The 21,112-nt window shown below is 42.4% G+C and overlaps 1 protein-coding gene across 7 annotated transcripts in view; it reads right to left on the bottom strand.

Moving 5' to 3' along the window:
• The window catches only part of Ntrk2 (neurotrophic receptor tyrosine kinase 2), a 346,711-nt gene that overhangs the window by 209,906 nt on the left and 115,693 nt on the right, over positions 1-21,112 (bottom strand). The window contains exon 12 of one of the 7 annotated variants that reach the window (XM_023567325.2): positions 194-5,208. The exons of the other annotated variants lie outside the window; for them this stretch is intronic. Within the exon in view, the coding sequence (XP_023423093.1) occupies positions 5,171-5,208 (38 nt within the window). The 3' untranslated portion in view covers positions 194-5,170. Of the gene's footprint in view, positions 1-193; positions 5,209-21,112 lie in introns of those variants that run through there. 7 annotated transcript variants of the gene reach the window in all.

The following is a 21,112-nucleotide window of genomic DNA, read 5'->3' as shown; positions in this document are numbered from 1 at the left end:
CAATGAATATTTCTAATGCATGAATCAGTAAACCACAAATATATAACCTATTTAATGGATTTGAGATTCTCCCGAATCTTTTCCTTCTAAGAGCTTCAGCCCTGAAGCCCCCACTGACACACGGCTGACAGTATGTGTTTGAAGGAGGGAGGGAGGGATGCAGGATCTTCAGCAAATGCAAGACACATGCAAATGAATTATAAAACTTTATTGGTTTGTTAAAAAATGAATGAGTTCAGCAAGTACATTTATAGTCTGCCCTCGTTGTTAAAACAGCACTTAAATAAACTTTAAAAAGATTATCCATTATTTACAGAAAACATGAAAAACTAACTCAAATACCTGGAACATTACAGGAAAACAAGAAAACAAGGCATGAAAATGAGCCATGGGCTGCCTCTGGATTACAGCACTTGAATTTAAACAAGAAATGGATGAAACAGGAGGTTTTGTCTTTCTCAGGAGTCCCATGCTACTTAGCATTTGTCTAACTCAGTTCATAATCATAGTGTCTAAGATAAAAGTAGTGACAAAAGTCTTGGCTCTTTTTTTTACTTCTCACACACATTTTTTTTTCCAAACACAGCAATGGTTTGTAGAGTGGGTCAGTTCAATACATTCAAGATTTAGGGTGCTCACTAACGATTGCACCACAGCTGCCTGGCCACATGGAACTCAGTATGACCTCAGCATTAAATCCAGGTGACAGGAAGCTTCATTTGAGGACCAAACCGAGGGAATGAGCTACCCTCAACAGGAAGCCATCATCTGTGACAGCACGACAGGTTTTTGTGCAACTTTCTAGGCTAAAAGTGCAGTCACCCTAACCTAGCCTGACAATATTCCACATCAAATGACATTCGGGAGCATCCTCAGCCTTCCTGGGTGGCCTTAAACTTACCACTGTTTACAAGGACTGTGGGTGCATGAATGCAATGAAGCACGCTTTCTGGCTAGTTCTATACCAGCTTCCCTGGAGGAGTCTGAGTTGTTGTGTTGTACAACCCCTGCAAGGCCAGTGGACACAGACTAGACCACAGCCATGTGGGAGACACTGTGTTACTGTACATGGAAACACTCCTCTTCAGTACTTCTCTTCCCCCGCCCTCTCTGAATCTGCAGTCTAGACAAAGCAAGATGAAATGAGGTTCTATTATAAAGTGATAGAATTAGATAAAAACCAGGCAAGAAATTCTAGACAGAAGACACCAAAACAGGTGGAATGTGACTCATCTACCCTCCAAGAGAGTGAGACAGGGGAGTGAAGGTCCCATTTAGTATTTGGATTTGATTTTGCAATGGGGAAAAAAAGTTGAGTGTATTACAATTATGCAAAGCAATCAGTAAAACAAGAAAAAAAAATCTTGGTTTGTTGTAGGGACAGTTTAGAATGACAGAGTTAAGGAGAAAAATAGGAGGAGGAGGGGAGGGAAGAAAAGGAAGGGGAGGGTTTGAGGGAAGAAAGGAAGAAAGTAGGTGACCCTGCCTTGTGTTATCTCTCACACCTGGCTTGACACTGAATTCCCTTACATTCCTTAAATCTTTTTACTCTGCAAACTGCTGAGCAGGTGTGAGCTCCGCTCTGTCTGAAGCCATGTCCAAGCCTCAGCCATTCTGAGGCTATTTCAGTATCATTGGAAGAATGTGGAGCCCAAAGAAAACTCCTTCTACGTTCTGTGCTGCAGGATGGGACTGAGATCATTTGGTTTTTGTCCTTGCTATCTGTGTCTGGGAAGAAAACTTGGAAAAGGGAATCAAAAGGGAAATCAGTCCCTGCTGCGAGCTCAGGAATGAACACCTAGCAGCAGAATCTGTCTCTTGCATGTTGGGGCTCACTTTTCTTGTTAAGAAGAGATCCCTTTTGGCCTGGGATGTTTGCAAGTTTGTTTGTTGTCACAGGGAGTCAACGTCTTATGTGATGACAGCAGGTGATTCTTGGTCTGTCTCAGCTGTCTAGGAGAGTCTTGGGGACTCTGAACAGTGAAAAATAAGGAACCTAGAGTACTCTAAAGGTAAAGCACATGTCTTCCTGTTATCAAAGGCCATGCCAGGACACCAGGAAAATGGGCTGTGCCCTTGTCCTTTTCAATCTGCTGGCAACTGAATAGACTGGAAACAGCTACTGTGAAAAGAAATGCTTGTCAGACAACACAGCAGGGAGGACCTCCGGCCACAGGGGAAAGGTGGAAAGATGCTGGCCTGTTAGAATTCCCAGCAGAGGGCTGCAGCAGGTGGAGTCACAAGCCAGCAAAGGTACAGGACATGGTACAGATGGCTGGGTAGCGAACTCAGCTCCATGCCCTCAGCAGTGGTGAGGAAGAGAAGAAAGTTTGCAAGGCAGAGACAGACGGAACCAGTGAGAGAACAATGATTGTGTTTTAAGACAAAAGTAACAAGTTGGCAGCTCACAGACATGTTTTGTTGGCCTACATAATGTTTTAAAAATAACTGAGCCAACTTTTTAAAAATAGGGATGTTTCTCATAGAAACCCTGGTTTTACATTAAAAAAAAAAAATATCACAAGACCTGCTCCCTTATTCCCATGCAACACATCGCTGGGGCTGGGAGGCAGCTGCCTTGTGGGTAGACAGGAGTGGCCTCCCAGGCCATCTGTGCAGCAAGAGACTCACCCAGCAGCGCTGGAGTGCCAGGGCCTTGCCAGGAGAGCAACAGACCTCATTTCAGCCCAAACACTAGCCCTCCTTTTCTAACACTCGAAAATAGAGCACACAGTGTCAGGGAGTCCTGCAAAAGCATTTCTTGTGGGGGACATAAAAGCAAAGGATGAAAGCAGGTAGCTCCAAGTACAGAAAAGAGAAGCTACATTACTGATTGTAGTCTTGAGGGATTAAGAAAAGGGAAAAGCAGAGGACACAAGAACCGTAGGAAACAATTTTCTAATAGCCTGCTGTTTTCATGGTTCCCTAGGAGATGTCAACTGCTCTTTGATATATTAAATTGCCTTATCTGGCCACTTCTTCCATTTTAAAACAAAAATCTACCCTGTAATCCTTCTAGCTATTGACTAAAAATACTCCTTTTTTTCTCTTTGGATCTGGGAAACTTCTGAAATACTTTCCTATCCCCTTTTTATGGCCATGAAATCACATAAAATTTTAAAGTTTTGTTTGTGTGCACCAAATAGTCCCTATTTAAGAACCCTGGCCATGGTGAGTGTGGCTCACAATCTGGGTCCTGTTTTTCTTTTAGGGTTCCAGGTTTCTGCTATGAGCTGGCCTCTTTGTAAATCCATCCCTTTGAAAAATACGGAAATCTCAGGAGGGACATGGATGTCACTTAGCAGTAAGAAAAAGGAGATAGAGAATAATCAGACTTTCTACACTGAGAAGGGTTTGCCACCCTAATACTCAAATGGAAGTGAAAATCTGTGAGGAAAGTGCAGTGTATTTGGCTTTAGAAAAATTGCCCCTCTTTCAGGTTGAGGGCATGGAATAGCCAAGATAAATGCTGTAATCCACAGGATGCTACAAAACGTTTACATCAAACAACAATATAGCTAGTGGTTAGTGTAAAAGATACAATATAAAATATTTATCATGAATATTCTTTTTATATCAAGTGGTACATAAATGGGTCCTGGCTTATTAAGATGAATGCCTTGGTTACAAAGGATTCAAAATACAGCTTCCAAACATGCTGGGGTGGTTAAAAAGATCTATAAATCCTTAAAACTAAGCTACAGAATTTAGACAAGTACTTTACGATTTTTTAATGTTAATATGTTTCTGGTTCAAGCATGGAGTCCCCATGCACATCTAGTAGAGATGGTCATATTTTCAAATGAAAAGCTTTGGGGCTGGCCTGGAAGTGCCCCTAACAAGAAGGACAGGGTGGGAGCAGCCCCACTTCTCCTGAGCACTATGAAGGTCACTGTGACAGCAAAGTGAATAAGCAGGTGCCACATGTCAGGCTGAGGGCCAGGGTCGCGGCTACCTTCCAGGCCAGGAGGAGAGACGTGAGCAAGCAGCTCCCTAGTGACGTGCGTCCTCCTTGCTGCTGAGGCAAGGACAAGCTGTTGGCCAAGGAGATCAGCACTAGGGCAGAACGTTGCAGAAGGCTGTCCTCAGACCTGCCCCTGCCTCAGTGGTTCTGCTCACACAGTTTGGGACACAAAAGCTACAGCTGTATAATGCAAGCAGCACAAGGCGTAGCGGCGGCCTCTCCCCAGGCCTCTTCTAAAGGACAAGTGGTTCAACCCACACAGGGAAGGAAAAGGGCAGGGTTATAATTTCATGATGTGCTTTATTGTACTCTTTCAATTATTGTGCAGCAGACTATGCCTAACCTACACCTATGCCCCTGGCCAAACAGCAGCTGCTTCTCGGCTTTTTCCTTCTCCTCTTCCTTCTCCTTCCACCTTTCTGTCTTCCTTCCTTTTTTCCTCTCTTTCTCACTCCCTTCCTTCCTTCCTTCCTACCTTCCTTCCTTCCTTCCTTCCTTCCTTTTGCTAGCTGATGAACCTGAAAACAAACATTAGCATTGTGTAACTCTGAGACTTAAACTAAAAGTTGGGATCTTTATTGTTAACCGAGAAAAGAACCTTTTTTTGTGACACTCCTGATTCCCAAGTCGCAGTGCATGTGTCCTGGACTCTCTTAGTCATTATGTTATAGTGGAAAAGTCAAACTCACTGAATTCAGTATTGATTACAGAACAACAGAAAATGGTGACAAAATGTATTAAATATAAATTAAACTTTTTAGTGTGCATTTAGACCTCTCCATAACTTTATATATACAAAGTTAGGGGTAGGTTTGTTTTGCTTTTGTTTGTAATACATTGAAGCAATGAACACCAACATTTTCCAGTAAAGTCCAATAGCACAATTTCCAGAAGAGAAGCACAGTCCGATGGGGTTTGTTGTCAGTTCAGTATTTGAGCTACTGCAGAGAACAGGATTAATTTAAGATGTTTCCTGGAGGGGCAGCTTAGTGGGCAGAGCAGCCTCTGCCTCCGTGCGCCCCATCTGCAGCTCACAGCACAGGCAGGTCCAAACAGCACACCCTCCGGTGCCACCCATGCCTGCCCAGGACCCCCGTAAGCAGCACTTCCGGGGAAAAGCCAAAGGCAGTCCCGAGAGTCCAGCTTAGAGGGCAGCACCAACAACCAACACCACAGCCCCTTTCTCTGTCTTTTCCTTCTCTGCAGCTACCCATCCAGTGGGATCTTATGAAACAAAACAAAACCTAAAAGAAACACAAAATAAAACATAAGTCATGCTTAAAAGAAAAATCAACGGAAAAAAACATACAAGTACAATCACTTTTTAAAGAACATAACAAGTAAATCAAAAATAACACATGGCATGGAATACACTTTAAAATACGACAAAACAGAAATTGGAATAAAATGTTCATATCATTACTGAGCACCTAGGTTTTCAAAACCTGTTTTTACATGGGACATGAAATGGGAAGGAAATGCAAAAATCTCTGCATGCAACTCTACCCACCATCACACTTTAGCAGCTTACTTTAAGGAAAAGAAATCTGTGTGTAATATAAGTGATTTATGAAGAATTTACACATAATTTGGTTATAGGGGAGTGGGTTAGATTCAACAACAAACATCTAGGCCAATTCTTACTATTTTTCTTTCCTAATTACATCAAATTATTTCTAAAATACTGACTGATTAGCTAGAAACTGGGCCCGAGAACTGGTCAGCTTTAACTAATGAAATACTAGGTTACATAAAGACCCAGATTTTTTCCCCAGGAATCCTAGTATTGCCTAAACTTAACTAAGTACCATTCCATATATGTGACACACATATAGAGATCAGTATCTATTATATAATATACACAGCAGGTTACATTCAGTATGCTGTGTTATACATGAATGCAACATATTATACAATACAACACTCAAAAACTCTCTATATGACATATATGCAAATCATACACTATTAATTCTGCAAACATTTATTGAACACTGACCAAACAATAGACAATGTAACAGGTGACACAAAAATGAAGAATAAAGGGTGCCTTGATATTAAATCCTTCATTTCTGCACAGATGGAGAAAGTGAAGAACTCACCCAATATATAATCTATTTCTAAATGCAGTGCTCAAGTTAACCTGTTTAACTTCACAATAAAACCTATGAGACAGGTTCTTTTAACGCACCTTTGTTAGTGGTAAGGAAACTGAGGCCCCAAGAGTTGAAGAACTTGCCTAGGGTCCTACAGTCATCACATAATGGGGCTAGGATTCCAGCTCAGGTTGCAACCGTTCATACTCACCCTGCAGCAAGGAGACAGGCGCAAGACAGGCTGTCTCTGAACTTGCCTATAAAAACCCAGCAGGAACAGCCAAGGTTCAAACACACATCATTCTGCGTGTAATTTGCATGAATCTTCATTAGATTCCCAAGTGGCAAAATAGATGGTATTGTACTGGAAACCCCCGAGACATTTTCAAGCTCAGCTTTGGAACACACCTCTAAACCAACCCTGCAGACTCTCGTTCTGCTCCAACCTGGCGTCTGGTCTGCCAAGTGCTCATGTCATCTGCCTCCAGAGCTGTAATTACCAGCACCAATCTGTAGCACAATTTACAACAATGCTGAAGAGTCTACAGAGCTTCAGTGCCACATCCTGCCCTTCCAAGTCTCAGAAAAGATGCCAAACATCATTTATTGGTTGAATCTCCTACAAAGCCCTGAGAATTTAGGAAGCATTTAGAAGTGTTGAATAATTTTCTTTCATATATGTCTCTAGTCTCTTTCTAAATGTTTGGCCCTCAGGCAAACAAAAGCTGAGCTAGTTTAAGAATGCAGCATGGCATGTAGGACAAACCAGCAAACCAAACTTCTTGGCTTCTCCTTTAGGTTTTAAGAGAGTGGATTCCAAATTCCTTTCCACTGAAACAATAGAATTAATGTAAAGATGTCAAGTTTGCCAATAAAAACAGAAGAAATTTGGTGATACAGATAGAAGATGCTAGCCCAAAATAAAAAGATGTGTTGGTTAAACACACTGGTGCTCCTGCAGGCTAGGTTTGGAAAAGCTTACAATGTTTCATCAAATAATCAAGTGAATCACAGTAATAAAGCAAAGACTTATCCCCAGTGTGTTTATAGCATGAGGATGGCCATGTTTTACTGAGGCCAATGTCTGCAGTGCCACCAGGCCATTCTTCGTTATCTCCTGCCTGCCATTTTCCTACCCTGAGCTCCTCCAGGTTTGTTAAGTACAACCGTTACTAAAAAGGACTTCTCTTTCTCCGTGTCAGTGTGACTGGACTGCTCTGCACTGCACTTTCCTTTATTTATATTGAAATCAAATGTCCCTCTCCAGCCTTCTTCTGCCTGCCTTTTGTGATGTATCCAGCCTATCTTAGAGGACCCAGCTCCACACTCCAACCAAGCCATCCAAGGCATCCAAGGCATCTTCCTGTGAGGAACAGCCAAGTTGTTTTGATGTGGGAGACGCACAGGGTCTGCACTCAGAGGGTCGTTCCCAGAACCCCACCCCTCTGATGACCTTGCTCCTCAGGTGCCATTGACAGACTAACAACAGCCCACTGCACAGTGAGAAAACAGTTTGACCCATTTCCAAAGAAGGTAGTCAGCACTTCATCTTCCTGGGAGAGTGATAGTAATCTTCAATCAGATCCCCAATTTGCCTATCAGGATTTCATAATATCTCCCTTTCACATCATTAAAAAAAAAAAAAAAAACTCAAGAAAAGGACCACAAAATGATCTAGAACAATAGATAATTATTTTCTCCTAGTGAGGGGGAAAGATTTTAGACCACAACAAATGGCTGAACATCTTGTGGGTTTAGCAGCCAAACGAGCTGTCTAGCTTAGAAGCCCGAAATATAGATATTTTGACAATGTGACATTCTGAAGTATTTGCAGCATTCCAAGGGTTACCACTGAGATCAGCTCCTTGATCAAAAACAAGTTTGGAGCAAGTCTGCCACTGCCGTGTGCACTTGATGAGCTGAATAGGATACAGCAGGTGTTGTCTGAGAAAGGAAATGGGATGCTGGAAGCAGTGAAGGCCAAGAACGGATTGCCCTGAAACTCCTGCCCTTCTGTTTGCTGATCTGTTGCCTCGTCATCAGCCTCTGCAGAAGGCAGAACTGTGGAGCCAGGTGTGAAGGTCAGTAAAGGGCTCTGCATTTTTCCCATTGGCTCACCACCTATTTAGATTGATTTACATTCAGATGTGCACACATTTTCCTCCTATTACTCAGAAGCAATCAGCCATAAAATGGCAAGGATCTGCAGCACATTTAAATTAACAGCAATTTATCTGGAGCAAAAAGGAAAACTGCTGAGTCCCAAGGAAGGAAAGGGAATGGAGAAAAGATACAGCTGCCATCTAAAAAAGCAACTCTTATCACATTTGTCATTCAGAGGGTTCAAACAGAAAACTGCCAGCTTGGGTGTCCGCATGGCACAGTGCCTCTTGGGAGATGGTGTGGAGGCAGGGGTGCCAGAGGACACTTTACCTTCACTCAAGACAACAAGGGTGCTTCCTGAGCTTTCTGGAAAATGTTTACTAGATGAAGCACAAAACCTCCTAGGTGTTTTCAACATTGGAAAAGCTTTTTTTCATGCACGTTTAAGCTGGGTATAATTCTGCTTCATTTCACCTGCAGAGTTTAAACATTGACTGTTTCTGTTCAACAATTGTGGAGCACGTAGTGTATGTTCCCCAGGACAGTAATGATCCCAGCTGCTTTTTTCTATTTTATTGGCGGCTCAGCAAACTCACAGTGGATCCTACATGTCCATGGCACCCAAGAGTGGGTGAAAGAGTAAGAGAGCCAACTCAGAACCTGGGCCCGTCAGCCCATCCTTTACAGGTATGTTGGCACCTGCGGTAGAAATGTCCAACACAGAACTGTAAGTCCCAAACGATTTTCTCAGCTTTTAGTCCAAAAGTTGATTAAATGTGCCCCAAATGCCAGTTTTGCTTTCCAAGGATGCACTTTGTCTTGTATCCTATCTTCTCCTGACAGTTCCTATCCAACCAGCTCTCTTTTCACCTACTTTGACCTTTCTTAAAGTCCAGTATGAAAGCTACCTCTGAGGGCACTGTGTTCCCTGTCTCTTACATCTATGGCATTCGCCTCCGCTGAAAAGGCCTCCTCTGTGCCTTTTGAAAACTTGTATTAACTTTCTTTCTGCTCTCCTGCACTCCAGACTACACCTTACCGGGGAGCCAAGGAAGTATGTTTATGCTCCTTAGATGCCCATTTCTGCCTCACACAAATGCCAAGGGCAGAACACATCTGGAGTTTCACCATGGTGATGTCTAAGCTTGAGTTCCATGGGAGAATGTCTGTGCAGTACAATGGAACTGGAGGCGAAGGGAAGGTGGCACAGGACAGGACCTGCTGCCGCTCACGGCGAACTGGGGAGTCAGTCACCCCAAAGCTTCCAAACACAATCACACACTTGCTCAGAAGTATACAGAAAGCTAGAAAGCCACACAGGAGGACACCTGGAGAGTGCCCCTGGACCATTTTAAGCTTCTGAGGAAAAGGAGTTAGATTTAGCTCATTTTAATTCTCATGTGGGCAACACAATAGTGGGTTCAGGACTGGACAAAGGAAATAAATTGTCGCCCAGTTTACTGGAAGAAGAATTAAAAGTACAGGGTCGAGAACACTCTACAAGGCTTTCTTTCTTCTTCTTCTTTTTTTTTTTTTTTTTTTTCTTTTTCGTCTTTTCAAGACAGGGGTGCGTTATGCAGCTCAGGTTGGCCTTGAATTCACTTTATGACTCAGGCTGGATTCAAATTTGCCATGATCCTTCTGCCTCAGCCTCCCGAATGCGGGGATTATAGGGATGCACCAGCATGCCTGGTAACGAGGCTTTTAAACACAAAGCATTGATTTGACTTTCCAAAATGAAGTTTACGTATGAGCTCACAATTAAAGTAGAAAACGCAGAGTTCTTGGCAAAGCAAGAACAGAGAAGAAAGCCAAAATTATTACACAATTTCAATTCAATGATTCTAAGGAGCGTGTGCTCTGCAGCAGACTCTAATGACAAATGTCCAAGTAAGACTTCATGAAGGATGGCCAGCATAGCCACAGATGCCTTGCCCTGATCTGCCCAAGGGATAAAACTGCTTTATGCAGAATAGCAGAAAAAAAGCACAGGGTGTGAGGAACATTCAGATGCTAAAAAGCTTTCACTATCAGCATGCCAAGGATTTGTCACCTCAGTCAACTTGTTCTGCTATGTTGTGAGTCCCGGCTCTTAGCCCACAACAAACATGTACAGTGCCCCTTGTTTGAGCAGGTTGGTTCCAAGATCCCCCTAGACACCACCAAGATCCTCTAAAGATCAAGTCCCTTATATAAAATGTCACAGTATTTGTGCATAATCTACACTCGTCCTTGGGTAATCATCTCCAGATCACTTCTAATACCTACTACGACACAATGCTATGGAAATAGTTGTTATATTGTGAGGTTTAAGGAAAGAATCTGGGCATGTTCAGTACAGGCACAATCCCCCCCCCCCAGATATTTTAAAATCTATAACTGAATCTACAAATTCAGGGTCCACCCATAGGGTGACTATGCATACTTGCTGCTGCCAACACAGGTCTACGCCTACTCTTATTTCTACCAAAGTATTTTTGCCAGTGTTTTTCAGAACATGGTAAGCCGGTGCTCTAGAACCTATGGGATCCAAACAGGAAATAAATGGCATAAATCCTATTACTCAGTCAACTCATAGCTAGGTAAATTCTGCAAGAATCTCAAACATACACAGTACAAGTTGCATGCATGACTCTGCCCAAAGTGGCTAAAACCAGAGGCCACAAACATAGACATAGGACATAGACAAGGATTTTTAGAACACTGAACAATGTACAAAACCTAATAACATGATTGATTATCATTATGGAGATGATTAAAATCAGGAAATGGCCAGAGGAAGGGACCGAAGAGGAATAAGAGGGAAAGTAGCTGCCATTAATGCACTCCAGAGTCATCAGGCATTTAGAGTGGCCACAGGTACTGAAGAGAACAAAGAGAGATAATAAGGCTCAAAAATGGGAATAAAAATCCAGGTCTACATTCAAGCTAATTTCAGGAAGAGGAGAGCAGGCAAAAAACAAGATTCGTCATGCAGCACCATATGCATTTGAAGACCTTTAACACTTAGGATTCTTTACTAAGAAGGTAATTATTATGATTGCTATGTTGTGTCAACTTGAGAAGCTTAGAAGTTTGAATTGAGAGACTAGCAGCAAGCCAGGACCCTTATTTTGTAAATATCCTCATCCTGTACAAAGGAAGTTGAAGAGATTTTGTGAGTGCTACACCTCCCCTGGGGATAGGGGTGGGTGTGACCTGTGTGCAACATGAGGGAGGAAAAGAGGCTTGTTTCCCCTTTTTACTCTGCATGTTGTCTTGAAGTGTTGCTCCAGTGCCATGACACCCTGTCTTGCAGCCAGTTGATTATGGACTGAAACCTCCACAAAAAGCTAAATAAACCTTTTCTTCCTTCACTTTGGGTGTTGGGTGTTTTGTTCCAGCAACAAGAGAAAAGTATCCGAGACAGTGACAAGCAGGAGAGCTTTCATGTGGACAGTGTTCTTGCCTGTTGTTACAAAGTCAAGAAGTCAGGATCACTTCAGTATTTCCTATTAAGCAACGAGTGGGTAAAACAAATATTCTCACTTGAATATAGAGATCCCTTATAGATCCCATTTTCATGTAAATGAGCTAAGTTCAAAAGATAATGAAACCTCAGTTTGAGTATCTAGCATTCCAGAATACAAAAACAGTAACAGGTGAGACTGGTGACTCCATGAACTGACTAAAGAAATACAAATTGCCTAAATCTGCCAAACGAAAATGGAATATAGGGACCACAAGTACATCTTGAAAGGTATGGTACTACCCTGTGATCTATGCCAAAGTCCTTGTTCTGAGAGCTGGACTGTGGTTTGTCATGCAGATGGGCCTATGTCAGCACTGCCAGGCCCACACATTGCTGTCACATGGATTCCTCCACATCTGACCTGACAAGCAAGGATGTTAGCCACCCACTGCCCAGAGCCCAGACCAGGGCCAGGTTGCAGATTTGAGTGCTGTGGGCACTTGCCAAGAATGGAGAGGCCAGGTGGTCACAGAGAAGGAAGTTGACAGGCTTCAAAGACATTTCTTTGGTCATAGTCTTTAATCCAGAGAGGCAGATGTGCTCAAACTCAGCAATAGAAGATTCTACGGAAAGGAGGATCCATCCTGCAAACAGGCCCTTTTCCTCTGGTATCTTACCCTGCAGCAGCCATCGGCAGCTACTACCTAGACAGAACAGGAACCAAAATGTGCCTCTGCTCTGGAGCACCTGAGCTGAGGGTGGGGGATTTGGCAGGTTTATCATGGGCTCTTCTTGCATGACTTAACACCTGTCTGTAAGGAGAAACAGACTGTTCCAGGTGGAAGCATGTGGAAGCAGATGCAGCCTTGGACTCAGTGACTGCCTATCAACCCAAAAGGTTTAGAAGAGCAGATCTCTGAATTAGTCATGAGTGTGTGTTCACTATTCATGCCACCAAGAACAGGACGCAGGCTCCAAAGTGTTTCTGCTCTGTGTGGAAAGATCAGGTTGCTGACATAGCCAATTACAATGCATATTCCATCTGCAAAGCAGGTGAGCCATTTCAAAAAGCCACACTAAAACAGAGGGCTTCCTCTGTCCCAGAGCAGACTCTCAACAGGAAACTTCCAGAGTGAAATCTAATCCCAGAGTCACAGCCTTATAGGCATTCAGACGGAAGCAACAGCCTGAACTCCTGACTTGACTTAAATTAACTCCAAGTTCCAGAAGCCTCTGATGCCTATAACCTTTTTATTTGTTCAAAGAATTCATTTTATTCAGAAGACACACATTCTGCTGAGCCACCCGCCTCATTGTCTTTGCTAACACTACAGCAAGTATCACAGAACTGGATACAGGCCAACCATAGCAGTTTTACGTGGCAACACCACCTGATGGATGATGGGAGGATCCTCTCTGCTTCCTGACTCCTGCAAGGTACAGCACTGAAGTCTCAGGTTTGGATACAATTTATATGTGTGTGTGTGTGGGGGGGGGGAGATCAGGGTTTTAAATGACATGCATTTTTACACACATGCATGCACACGCAGAGTTTCACAGTTTATTTGCCTTCTTAAATGAAGCATGAATAGCAGTTATGATATAGCAAACACTATAGCAAACTTAAGAATTATGCCAGCCAGTCAGCCACCCCAAAAAAGCAACTGGACCCAAGACATTGGGAAAAAATGCATTATAGATTTTTTTAATGAAGATTTACTATATCCAAAACATTTGACATTCTTTTCCAAAATGTTTCCAATACTTTCAAGAAATCAACAAATCAAAGTGATTAAAAAGATAAAAGATATTTACCTTGTAACCCTACATACATTCTTAGTTTAAAATAATAATCACCATCTACGTGAAGCACTGAGGCACTGAAGACAGGGGCAGAATTTGCATCGCCTTTGTGAACACAGGAAGAATTTTTAAATGTCACATAGATGAAAGGACAGTGTGTGATTGCATGAACCTAGCAGTAATGACCAGATTGTCGGTTTTTCTTTCATTCTGCACAATTATGGCCATTTTCCATCTCTTGTTTAGTTCTAAAAGATCCCAGAGCTTTACTCACAGCTGCTTCTGAAATTAGTTTTAACAAGTCACCTCACACGGGCATCTTTCTTGGCAATTTGATGCTGAAGGAGTCATTTTTTACTAGTGACTCCTGAAGGAAAACTGCTTGCTATCTGATCATACAACAAGAAGCAGCAGAAAGCCAGATAGGCCTGAGTTTAGATCCTGTGTCTTTCTCTCCTGAACCATGAATCCTGGCCAAGTAGGGACACTCCTCTGAATCTTGCTTGTCTGACTTCAGGGGAGAGGTGAGAGGCAGCCTACCTAGCCTGCTGTGGTGACTATGGACAAACCCGAGCACTCGCTGGGGCTCATGCTAAGTGCAAGCTCTTCCAAACAGGGAAGCACCGTGATTCTTGATATTTAGGAAAGACACGAGGCCTTAGGTATGCCAAACTACCCAACTGATTTGTAAAAATACAATTTTGTCAAAGATAGACCTACATTTTACCAAGTATGTATGACTTACAAAACAAAAAAGGCTCAGGATGATGAACTGCTGGTCAATGTTACATGACCTTGGTCCACTCTCACTGAGCTGTGTGAATATACGAGATGATTTTAAACCTTTTCTGGGCTGTATTCTTGAGGCACGCCACTGGAGCAGGCATTCCCAGATGTGTGCCTTGTTCTGGGCAAGCATATCTTCCTTTCCTTCACTGCCAAAGTTCCAGCATCTCTCCCTTTCTGTCTCCCTCCTCTTTTTCCTCCTTCCCCTCTTCTTCTTCCTTGTCTTTGTCTGTTTCCTCCTCTTTCTCCTTCCCTCTCTCTCTGCACATGTGACTCTTCTCTCGTTTCTTCCTCTCCTTTATGTTCTCCTGGGTCCTGGAGAAACTAAGATATTAGCTTATCATGCTATGGAAGTCATAGTCTAAACATGTGAGTACACATTTTAAGTTGTGCTCTATTTATTGGATATTCTTCCTTTACCTATGCTTCTGCTTTGTTTTCATTCTATTAGAACACAACTGGGGACAAAGAACATCAAAATTAAATCCCAGTCATAAATGGAAATCTTAAAAACTTAAGATATACCATTTCAGAGAATATTATTATAATGTAAAATAAACAAATGATCTATAAAAATTTGGTTTCATACCCCTCTGCAAGCATAGTGATACTATGAACTCAAATCATTCCAAATTCGTGTTCGTACACCAAAAAGTTCAAGAACTAAAGTTACTTTTCCTGTAAGAAATACTGAAACGCCAAATTGACTTTGAGGCCCAAAAATTACACTTATAAATTCATTTGGGGGGAGTATTTTAACAAGTTTCACAGTAATTTCTTTCTTTAGCTCTACCACGGTTCTCAGTTTTCCTCTTAACTTTATTGTTGGTATCACTAACTTTTTTGGAACTGTAGTTTTTATATTTTATGCAAATAAAGCACATTTTAAAAAAGCAAATGTTGTGATGCACTAATGGCACTCCACATTGTACGGGAAGAGCATCACTTAGACTAACGTTCACCACTTTGTGTCCCTGACAAGATGTTACTGGGGACTCATTCTTGGTCTGCAGGGGGTTTTTCAAGTTGTATTTTTGGTTCAAGAACAGTTAGGAACACTGAGAAGATTTGTTTCAAATTCTGCTGTTCAAGTGGTAGAAAGTTCAAACTCAGAGCACCTTGATTAACTAAGGCATCACTGTGGAAGTGAGTTGTATTTTGCACACCTTCTTGGGAAGAAAGAAGTCACTGCTTATTGTGAAGTGAACAGAAGGCTTGTGCTCCCCTTTTACAGATGAAAATACAAAGGCTACAGGCTGCAGTAGTACCCACCTGTAAACCCAGCCACTCAATAGACTGAGACAGGCCATCTAATGTGTGAGCCCACTAGACAACTCTGTGAGACTCTGTCTCAAAATAAAATAAAAAGGGTTGGGGATGTAGTTCAGTGGTAGAACACTTGCCAAGCATGTGTGAAGCCCTCAGCTTAATCCCTAACACTAGAAAACAGCATAATGAGAGGAAAGTTTATATATTTTGTTTGACTTAATGATATTATTTGTAGTAAACACAGTAATAAACTACATTCAACCATGATGAAAGAACAATAAAATATCTTTTAGTATTAGCTCATGGAATTCAATTTTATTATGGGAAACAGAAACACCCAAAGGGCCAGGGACATAGCTCAGTGGCACAGTACAAGGCCCTGAGTTTGATTTCTGGTTAAAAAAATACAGAAAAGACAAAGCATTTGGAAGCAAGTTTATTTGACACTGATGAGCACAGATAGAGCTAATTCCCAAAATATCAAGCCCTAATATCTGGTCATCTAAGATAAGAAAATAGGAAGTACACAGGCACAATGGCTTGTCATTTGGGGATTCGTTCTCACAGTATGCATCATGGTGAGCAGCTGTGCATCACAGTGCCCAGTCGTTTCTAAGAAACAAAAGTAATAGGAACTATAACCTGAACTATTACCTGGGTAACTAACAGACTGAAGTATATTGGCTGGTGGGGCGTGGGGGTCATCTTCTGCTATATTGCCCTCCTCTTTTAGTTTTCATAAATCCTTGCTGAGCATGTTACATGTGATCTTCTGAGAAAAATGCCAACTACAAGCAATAACATTTGGGTATGTCAGCGCTCCTAGGATGGGCCTTAGCCAAGGTGCCCAAGACTGAAAATTCCCAACAGGAGTTTGTGGTTTGTTTCTTTTATTAGAGGGTTTATCCCTAAACTGACTTTGACAAGGAAGTGAAGGAGTTAATCTAACCTACAAGAGTGTCCAGTGTGCTTTGGCCGCTCTTTAAACCTTTATCATTTGTAAGTCCTTACTGGTTATTTTCCATTCCCTTGGGGCAATCACCCATAGAACTAAGACAAAGCAAGGACTGGGGCAAACAGCCCGAAAGGCACAAAAATTAAGGGGAATGATACGTCAAAGTATGGGGAAATCCTGTGAACAGTGTCCTCAGGCTTCAGCTGTGTGTGGACTGGTCAGCATCCAGAGTGAGCAGAGTAGAGCCTGGGTTGTGTGTGTGTAAGAGTGCCTACACGTATCGCTGGTTTTTAGGTGAATTTTGTGGAGCTAGTCACAAGCTGGTTTTGTAGGGCTGTATTTTACTTTTTTAACTTTTTAGAGCTTGTGGCCTGTATGCTGACTGTAATTTTTATTTGGCTATCTCTGTTACAAATGCAGGTCCATTGTTGCTGCCAATGGTCAAGAGTAGGCCATATGTAGGGATGATTTTCTTATAGAAGGACCCTACAAACTGTTATTGTCCTCTCAGCTCAGGTAGGGAATGGCTCAGTCCAGCCCAAGTGGATATAGATGAGCACCAAGTTTATCTGTATATATTTGAATTGGGGGAGGTCAGAGCTAGTGACACAGATGCTAAAGCCTGAGCTGGCTGCAAGAGTACAGAGGCCAGCACTGTAGCTTGAGCTTGCAGAGTAAACACTAGGGACAGGCTTTGACCTTCCAGGAGTACTGGTAAAGATTTTGGCTAGGCTTCATATTTTAGTCAATTGGATCCCTGACTGAGACTTAGGCTTCTGGACTGAGCTATTTTGAGAGCAAGTTTGGAACACTGGTGGCAGGTTTCTAAATAGTAGCAGAAAGCAATTTACTGTGCAGATAATCCTTGCAGGAGAGCTTTGGCCAAAATATCTTTGTCCAAGTTGATCATAGTGTAGCTAGACTGTTGGACTTCATTCCTAACAGAGCTACTTCCATCTATAAACAGAGTGTATGCAGCATCTATAGTGATCTTCAGTTATTCAAGAGGTCAAGTACAGTATATGGCACCTGGTCAGTTAAGTCTTGGTCTAAGGTGAGTCTGTCAGTTTTCTTGATCATAATAACAGTGGCTGTTAGAACACAGAAGCAAAGTGTGAAGCAGGCCTTAGTGATTAGATCCAAGTATTTGCCCGGTGGGCCATTGGGCACTCTCAAGAACTGACAGTCTAAGTAAGTATCATTGGGATCCAGATTCTATAGAAGCCAGCAGCTACAACAAATTTGGGGAGTTCTTTTTTTCTTATAACCAGTTTCTGCCATATATTGCAGCAGAACTTTTATGCTTTTTGAGCAGGCAGCTTGGGTGTCATTAATCAGAAGTTCTTTTTCAAAAAGGAAATAAGTTTTTGAACCTCTGGGAGGTTGAGTGCCAGTCAGTTGTAAGACAGACTGGCTGACAGGAGACAACTGAAGGCAGAAGAAGGCACTTTTTAGCTCTAAGCAGGTGGACCAGCAGGTTGTGGATGGCAGAAGACTGAGATAATGTGTGTAGAAGGTAATCGCAATGGCATTGGAAGCTCTGTGACAAAAATATATATGTTTGATGAGATGTCCTCCAAGGCTGCAAATTCATGCCTGTCAGAAAGGGCAAAAGGCAAGAGTTCCAGTTGCTCCAGTGATATCTACTGTCTACCAGGAAAGTCACAGGTTTGCCCCCAACTTTTGCAATGATCATAGGCTCTGAGAGGTTCACTTTGTGAGACCTGTCTCTCCTATCCATCCAGGCTCAACAGGGCAAGGAGAGATTCACAGTGAGGGCCTAGATAGTCAGATTTCTTTGTGTTCCACAGACAGAGAAGGAATTCATTTTTTGTGTCCACAGCCCCTATAACTCATAGCTAAAGGGTATAGATAATCACACTGGATTTTCTTCAGACATCAGGTGCTTTTCTCTAATCAGGTTTCTTGGTAACAGTGGTTGATAGGCTTTTGGTCCCCCTATTTTGATGTATTTGAGAAACACTTGACTGATTTTGTTTCTGGGTGGGGTGACCTTTGGGAAAGGCCATGGCAACTCATTTGTCAGGACTGACAGTTCAAGTTTTCCTCGGTCAAAATTTGGAATTCAGAAGGAATTGCTAATAGTAATCTCAGGTGGGTATTAGGTCATGCCATCTGACCAGGAACATTAGCTATGAAAAAGAAGGTTCAGGGGGAAGGAATCTAGAGTTGAATGCAGGTAATGGCTAGCTGGAACCAGTTCAATTGGCTGAAAATAGAGGAACTGGGAGAGGGGAGTGAATCTATAGGTGTTGACTGGAACTGTGGTGACTGAGGAGGGTGCCAAGATAGAATTCTCAGGAAAAATGGGTCTTCTTTCTCCTTTTTATTCTTTGAGTGGTTTGGTTTCCTTTTTAATTCCATAAAAGCCCCTCTTCCTGCAATCAGGAACTATGGGTTTTGACTTCATTCACATCTCTGACTTCCTATGCATGTGTTGCACAACCTTGAACAATGGTATAACAGACAAAGAATGGTTTCTCTTAAGAGAGAGACCATTCAGATGCCCACCTGGTCATGCCTGTCATGGGAATTTAGGTGCAGTTTAGCTAAGGAGGATGCAGGGCCTCCCTTATGCCATATGTTAGTCAACACAGAACTGCAGATGAGGGCCCACCAGGCACTGTGACCAGAGCTTCCCAGTCTTAATGCACAGACAGAGCAGCCAATGGCTTGTGCTGTTTGTTTCACTTACACATTCATTCAGCAGGCATTGAGAGTTTAAACATTCCAATCCCCTTCCTTTGAGGGTGATCCTGACCAGTGAGAGTTGATCAGACTCCCCTTTTGCTCCAGCTGAGCAGGACTGACAGATAAATCAGGGCATCCTCAGGGGTCTTATCAGAATCAAGCAGTCAGACAGACAAACAGACAGACTGTGTACTCCTCCTTGTTTGGGTCTGATGTGAGCTGTCCAAGCAGAGATCCAGGAATCCTTCTCTAGTCTTTGGAGGGGACTCAAGAAATCTCAAGGCATGCTTTCCCATTAGGACCTAGAAAAGTCCTTGTTACATCCTCAAGAGCTGTGGCCAGTGACTAGAGAAGTCAGTACAGTCTTCCCAGCCTATGCATCAGACACAAAAGCAAATAGGATGACTGGTTTTTACAATATGCATCATAGTGACCAGCCATTTCTAAGAAGCAAAAGTAATAGGAACTATAACCAGAGCTACTACCTGGGTAACTAACACACTGAAGTATACAAGCCAGGGTAAAGCACGGGGGGGGGGGCATCTTCTGATATAATTTAGCAAAACAGTTCACACAAAAATTATCATGCTTCTTTGTCTCTCTCTCTCTCTCTCTCTCTCTCTCTCTCTCTCTCTCTCTCTCTTTGGTCTTTTTTGAAACAGGGTCTCATTATACAGTTCAAGTTGGCCTTGAACTCACTTTGCAGCCCAGGCTGGTCTTGAACTTGCAATGATCCTCATGCCTCAGCCTCCCAAGTGCTAAGATTGCAGTTATGAACCACCACACCAAGCTCAAGCAAAGACTTCTTTTGACCCACCAAGAAATAAATGCTTAGAGCGCCCAGGTGCTCTGAAGCAGATGACCTCCTGCTAAAACAACCTGCAAGTTGTCACATGACACCAGGCACTCACTGGAATGAGCATGCCTTAGTATCCAGGAATTCAAGCCTTGCCATGATTGGCTTGTAAGTTCCTGAAAATGGTTCCTGCCTACTGCATTTTAAATCATAGACCTAAATAGACTCTGTGTCATGAGCTATACAGTAAAACAGGAGGGGAGACTTGCTCAAAAATTCCAACTCTACCCTTCTGGAAATGAGAGGCCTTGGGGAGACACAGATCTCAGGGCTGCACATGCCATATGTTGGCTTCCCATAACACAGTGGCAACTGCTAGCTGCAGGGTCACTGTGTGTCCCAATGTTGACAAGTGCCAGGGATTTCACATTCATGATCGAAATGTAAAAGAGCTATTTAAGAGCTTCAGTACCTATTTGAGGACCACAAAGAAATGTTTTGCAAAGAATTTTGTCTTTATCCCTATTAAAGGACTCTACAATTCCACAACTGAGAAACAGATATAGATGATATTTAGGAAAGCACATCTTAATAGACTGTCCACTTCTACTTGTCCTCAACACTTGAACTGACTGCCCAAAGGTAAAGAGAGAACTCCCAGGAGGATGTCATTTTTATCGAGACTTTCTTCCTATATTTCTGTCTACCTAGCACCTTTCTGTAGCAGGTAAATGTACCAAAATCTAACTAAATTTAACAGGCTAATAGCACCTAAATTGGTAAATTTGACTTAAAGATTTAGTTTATTTCCACATGGGAAGGAAGGGGAATCCAGTCCCTGTGTCCAGAACTTATGGGATCTCCCAAAGCTGATAATGCAAGGCCCATAGATGTTTTATGAAAAAGGCCAAAGAGTGCACATCTTTCACTTCTGCAGGTCATTGTCACACAATGCGGCAGAGACAAGGGAGCAGTCACAGACATACTGGAATGTATAAAGCATGGACTAGCATACTCAAATTGTAAATTCAGACTTAAAAAAAACAGATGTCAGAAAGGAGCCAAACATGTTCACTGGAAGAAAGAGCGACAGTTTCTAACAATGGTGCTGGAAAAACTGGCTTTCCACATGCAGAAGACTAAAAATAGACACATATCTATCACTATGCACTAAAGTCAA

This window comes from Cavia porcellus, unplaced genomic scaffold, assembly GCF_034190915.1.
Source record: "Cavia porcellus strain 051 isolate PalLab524CR breed Dunkin Hartley unplaced genomic scaffold, mCavPor4.1 scaffold_2, whole genome shotgun sequence".
Lineage (NCBI taxonomy): Eukaryota > Metazoa > Chordata > Mammalia > Rodentia > Caviidae > Cavia > Cavia porcellus.
This window is presented reverse-complemented; position numbering and strand designations above follow the sequence as displayed.